This window comes from Trachymyrmex septentrionalis, unplaced genomic scaffold (assembly GCF_001594115.1).
Source record: "Trachymyrmex septentrionalis isolate Tsep2-gDNA-1 unplaced genomic scaffold, Tsep1.0 scaffold74, whole genome shotgun sequence".
In the NCBI taxonomy this organism is placed as follows: domain Eukaryota; kingdom Metazoa; phylum Arthropoda; class Insecta; order Hymenoptera; family Formicidae; genus Trachymyrmex; species Trachymyrmex septentrionalis.
In genome coordinates, this window is record NW_017305927.1 from 1,950,434 (window position 1) to 1,956,521 (window position 6,088).

The window sequence follows — 6,088 nt, forward strand, 5'->3', positions numbered from 1 at the left end:
TAGCTCAAAAGTGCTAGTCGGATGTGTAACGTTGTATGGATGATTACGGCAATTGAATGCAAATCGTTTCAAATTTTTCAAATTTTCAGTTAATAAATAACCCATACAACACAGAAACTTGCAGAAATGTTGTAATATTGCAGCTGCACTATCGTAGGTATTAGGAATTGTAATATATTAGACATATTATGTGGCGCAAAATTTTACAAATCTTGCAGCATTGTTAGATTGTTACATTAAAACACATTTTGGCTTTTTGAGTAATGAACTGCTGTCGTATATGAAAATATACGTCAATTACACATTATATTAATGATTGTTAATCATTTCATTTATTTACGCGCGGCAAAATGCGACGTGATCGGCGGTAATCAATAACATGTTGAGAGTTGTAAGCTTATTGAGATTATTACGTCGCATTTTATCCACGCCCAGTGAACAAGAGCTATTAGGCATATAGTGTTCGTTGTATCATTTATTATCGCCGCGTGACAAGATTTCAAATTCATTTTGTAATTAACTCTTATGATTTTTTGAAATATATTTAAAAAATTCTTTCAATATGGCAAAGAAAATGAAATAGAACGCGCGGAGTTTTTTTTATTACTTCCATTTCATTATTTAAGAATATGTACAAAATAGTACATAAAGTGTAAAATATATATTTGCAAAAAAATGTAAAATATGTATTTACATATATAAAATTTTAAAATATATACCTGCATATAAAATTTGCAATTAAGTATAAAATATAATAATTATATGACATAAAATATATATTGATCAGTTTTTTTCTGCATTTTTTTATTTATATCACACAAATTGTATTTCAAATTACATTCAGTAATAATAAAAAAATTATTTTTAATAATAGTTGCAAATATATTACGCTGCAACATTGCTACGGCCTAACAGCGCAATCTTGCTGAAGGCGGACATTTCTTATGACATTATAACATAGTAAAATACGGTGAAATTATTAGTGACATAAAGAAAAAGTTTTTCCTAACTTTCTTCTGACTGAAATCTAAACGAAGCACTGAAAACACTGAAAAATGAAATAGGAAAAGTATTATAATTAAGAAAAGATAATAATAAAATAATAATAATAATAATAATAAATAAATAAAAAAAAACAAAATAAAACAAAATATTTTTTATATAAAATTATGTTTAGAACACATTTAATATAAAAAAACCTCAATCTTAAAATATTCACTTTTAAAAGAAAAGTATTTATCTTTTTGTTTATTTTTGCGATATCTTATTAGATATAAAGTCGAATTCCATGATTTTTAATTTGCTCATTATTTGCAGATTTAAAATTCTCAAATTTTATTATTGCTTCCTTAAATAATTAAAAAAATTTTAGGTAAATATTGAAAACAGTAGACACTTCCATTGACTTCGATCTTTACATATATTGTCAAGATTATATATCATCAAAGTAATCCATTGCCCTGAGTAATCTTCAGAAGGCTTTAGCCCGCATTGACTATTCGTATGTTCAAAAATTATTAACAAATAAAGTTGATAATATTGATGTGTATTTAACTGTATATTTTAAATTATAATCAGAAATAACAGTATCCTCACCTTCCTCCTTGTCTCGAAGTGTACGAACCGGTAAAAAATTTTTCATACATGAATAAATATGTATAAACATACATAAACATGCATAAATATTCATAAACATGTATAATTATACATGAAATATGTCCATACATGTTCAAATAATATATTCCTTTTTCTTTTGTAAAATTACTTTTTAGTGTAATAGAAAATAACGTGAAAACATTAAAAATAATTAAAAAGGTAATTTTCGCACTATTTGATTTTTAAAAAATCAAGTTTAAAAAAATGTAACAAAATTATTTATGTATAATACATAAATAATGTATTATACTTAAAATTATGCATAATTATATATGAGCAGATATTTTACATTTTTCCAAACTTATTTTTTTCTAAAACAAACAATGCGAAAATTATTCCTTTAATTATTTTTTATGTTTTCTCATCACTATTATTATTTTTATTACATTAAAAAGTAATTTTACAAAAGAAAAACTTCTTTTATCGGGAACTTCCTAAGCGAAGCGACTTCCACCCTACCTCCCCCCTGCCAAGAAGTGTGTAATTTTTCACGAGAACCGAGATCCATCTTACAATCAGATAAGGCTTGAGTTACGTTAGGATTAAATCGGAAGGGGGGAGCCTCTACCCTAATTTAATTCTAACCTAATCTAACCCAATCCTTATAATAATGGAAAGCTGCCATCTTGCGGTATGTGGAGCACTATTTTCTTTTTGTCAGAGATGTGTCTCTTGCCTTATAGCCCGATGTGACAACGTACGATGTGGCTACAAGGCTTTTAGCGTAAAATAAATGCGGCAGCTTGTGCAGAAATATATTTTAATCTCCTTATGACGTATTTATATGGTAACTCACGCTGTACAATGACCAGCTTGCTCATCGGTTCTCGCGCGGGCGAACAATAAGGTACCATATATTCTTTTTGAAAGTACCGTGCAGGAACTTTTTGTACCTAGTACACATGGTACAATTCAAAATGTCGTCACGGTGCACGCGGTACAGACAGTACAGTGCGAGTTCTCAAATAGAACGTTATTCGGAATATGGGACGCACATGTGAACAGCAAGCTCAAAAGTGATTTACTGGAGGTTACGACATAGTACATACAGTAGCGCAACTCCTTGTCGGCACCTTTGATGTAAACGTGACCAAAATGGAATGCGCATGCGTGAAATAAGTAAGTTGCCCCGTCTCATTTCCTCCCTTTTTTTATGTTCTCTCTCTTTCTCTCTCTATTTAAATAAGCGTTTCAATGTTAAAACATTTGTCTTTCAAGCATACATGATTCAGAGTAGAAATTTAGAGGAAAGTATTACGTGTATTATCCATTTGGTGAAATGTTGTGTGAGAAATCTCGAGAGATTGGTCTAATTTTTGTGAAAAAGTGATAAAGTGAAAAAGCCAACATAAAATCGGGAGAGTTGCGCTGCTGTATATACTGTGGCAAGTCCTTTTCGCGTTCGCAACTTTCGGCCATCGAGTGCGCCATCTCTATCTCGCTCGTACTCGATGCCGAATTTTGCCAAACGCAGCACGTCGAACCTTCTTCTCGGATCCCACATGCATCACTGAAATTTGAATCATAGCTGCGACAAGTCGACACATCTGATTTTAGTAACTATTTTTAAGTGAGATTTGATAATTTATTTCAAGAAGCAATATAAGTTTCGCCAATCTCGGTGTTAGAATTACATTAAAAATATTAATAATTGGTAAGTTATTGTTATTGGTAACTAATAAATAATTATTAGTTTTTATAAAGAAAGGGTTAAACATTTAAATGTAAATACACGTTGAACATATTTGCATATGTTTACCGTGTATTTACATTTAAATGTTTAACCCTTTTTTTGTAAAAACTAATAATTATTTGTACTAAAGGACTGTTTAAAGTTAAACATTTGATCTATTATTTTTCCAAAATACTAAACTAAAGCATGCCGAAATTTGAGATTCCATATTTACTCAGATCTAAATTAAATATTTCTTAAGTCTTCCTTGGTACTTTGCAATATCTGTTAACCTTCTCATTTGTTGAATTTCCTCATCTGTCATTGTTTGTTCAAGTATATATATATTTCATTATTTTGCTATATTGCTTACCATAGAGGTTTGAACTAATCTTTGAAAAAATGTTTGGTTTTATAATTAACATATATCTAATCTATTTGAGGATATGATTTTGAATTTCAGTCAAATGAAATTGCGACAGTATATGTAAAACAATTTGTGGTATACCCACATGAGGTATGCAATTATTCCTGCTTAGGATTCCAGAGATACTACGTAGATAAAAATTTTTATTTATATCTGCAATGCGATAAATATAGTGTGTGAAATTACTGTAGAGGTTAAATGCTAGACAATATGTTCATATCTTTATATTTTTGTAGATAATGGATTGATTATTAGAAAGTTTTGTTGGAGGACAAGAAGAGATCGTACAGGAAGTTGAGGAACAAACTGACCAGGAAGAAGCTGAGATAATAGAAAGAAATATAGAGGGCAGTTTGGACAATAGTGATTGTCCGATAAACTTGCAAGTGAGGAAAGATCGCAATAAAAAATTTCTCATAGAGGAAATGACCACCTTTTTGGAATTTTAAATTGCACATTTCCAAAAGAGATGCCCGTACTAAGGAGAAACTGTGGAAAGAAATTGCTAACAGCATAAAAGGTACAAAATTTTTTAATTAAGGAGCTATGTCTGTTACAAATATATTTATCACGTTTTTTTTATCCTTAGGAGAAATGACTGTAAGTAATAGAGATAAAAAATGGAAGACATTATTCAATATTCAGAAGACTTTGTAAAACTCACAAACCGAGAGTGATTCTACGGCTGCTAAGAAGGTTAAATGGATGCACTTTGATAGGCTTAGTTTATTATAACACATTGATGTTATGTTGTGTAATGATAATTGATAGGACAGATATTTTTCTCTAATATGTTATCTCTTATCTTTTAGATTCATTTCTATTTATCAGAATTCCATTCATCAGAAATTAGGTACACATTAGAGAAAAATATCTGTCCTACTAACTATCATTAAAGTCATCAATGTGTCATAATTTTTCACGCAATTACATAACCGTTACATACACTCGCATTATATTAAATTTAATGATGATGATTTAATGATTTTACTGATATTGAGTGAGAAATTATAATTTTGATGTTATTTTTGTTGGTGTTTATTATATGGTGGGAGTTATATTATAAAACATTTGTATGCACGCTTCAGTCCTGACCTCATATAGTACAACTAATCTTAAAGGTTTTCAATCAGAAATTCCGCAGCATCATTCTATTTTTGTCTCAATTTAGAATCTTGAGCAAATGTTGTGCAACAATATCCTTTTTTTTTGAGTTGGTACATCTGGGAACATTATATCTAGCAGGAATTTTATAATATGCATAAATCCTGATATCTGAAATGTAAAAATTCATAGTTTTCATGTATATATTAGTACAATAGAGGAAGGTATAGCAGGATATCCGAAAATTGTTCTGATGGAGTTCATGAACATGTAGAGCGGACTAAACAGACAAAAAGTCCTCTATCATTTTGCACTTTTCGCAATAGTTAACAAGATATTAATTGCTAAAAATTGCCGAAAATTGGTCTATAATAATTTTTTACTCAAATACTATCAACCTTAAAGAAAAACTGCAAAAGACAAACGCGTTATAGACGATATAAGAATTCTATGTGATATAAAACATACTCCCGAACAAAGATGTCCTACAAACTCCATGTAGCTCACGAGATACTATACTTTTATTGATAGATGTATAAGACACTGGAAACGCAATGCAGGTTTCAGTTTGCTGATATTGCTACAAGCGATAAGATGCAATCTCAATTGATTTAAATTTTTAATTTAAAGATCAAGGTACATTAAGAACATGGATGAAACAACGATTGATTCAATTTTTTCGGGGTCCTTGAAATCCTTACCGCCTGTCAGTTCGAAAATTGTGCGGATATTTACAAGCTCGACCTTTACTGGTAAGCTATTAATAGTCACAAGAGATAATAAAATAAGTAAAATAGAAAATTTAATGTTAAAAAGTTTGAAAGAAAACAGAAAAACAATATAAAATAAAATGACTTAATGCAATATGAAATATATATTTATTGACTATATATATTTTATTATATTTTAGATACAACAATGGAAAGAAATACTTTGATGGCGCAGTGCTATCCCAAACTTAAAGACTATTGCAGAGAGAAACATGGTTTAGAATTTCAGGTAGGACATTTCATAGAAAAAAAAATAACATAACACATAAAAACAAATTATTTAGTAAACTGATATATACTTAGATATACATAGTAAAACATGAGTTATACGTCTTGAATAGAGAAATTGATTTTTACGGTGCTAGGTACCAATAACATACATATATGACTCGACCTTTTCATGTTAATCCTTGATAAAGATCGGACAACTTGATAATTACATTTAGGTCACATACACGC

At 29.5% G+C, this 6,088-nt stretch overlaps 1 protein-coding gene and 1 long non-coding RNA gene across 2 annotated transcripts; both read left to right on the forward strand.

The window, feature by feature from the left end:
* The first annotated feature begins 2,934 nt into the window (after positions 1–2,934).
* LOC108753998 lies at positions 2,935–4,445 on the forward strand. Its single transcript, XR_001939678.1, has 3 exons — positions 2,935–3,310; positions 3,992–4,275; positions 4,345–4,445. It is a non-coding gene; the product is annotated as an uncharacterized LOC108753998 (long non-coding RNA).
* A 960-nt stretch (positions 4,446–5,405) lies between these two features.
* LOC108753975 (NACHT and WD repeat domain-containing protein 2-like) lies at positions 5,406–5,891 on the forward strand. Its single transcript, XM_018495968.1, has 2 exons — positions 5,406–5,611; positions 5,770–5,891. Exons 1-2 carry the CDS (start codon positions 5,509–5,511, stop codon positions 5,889–5,891), a joined length of 225 nt encoding a protein of 74 aa, XP_018351470.1. The 5' UTR covers positions 5,406–5,508.
* The last annotated feature ends 197 nt before the right edge of the window (positions 5,892–6,088 follow it).

Coding starts and splice junctions, on each gene's coding strand:
- LOC108753975 (XM_018495968.1), top strand. CDS start 5,509: ATGGATGAAACAACGATTGATTCAATTTTTTCGGGGTCCTTGAAATCC. Junction 5,612..5,769: donor TACAAGCTCGACCTTTACTG/GTAAGCTATTAA, acceptor ATTATATTTTAG/ATACAACAATGGAAAGAAAT.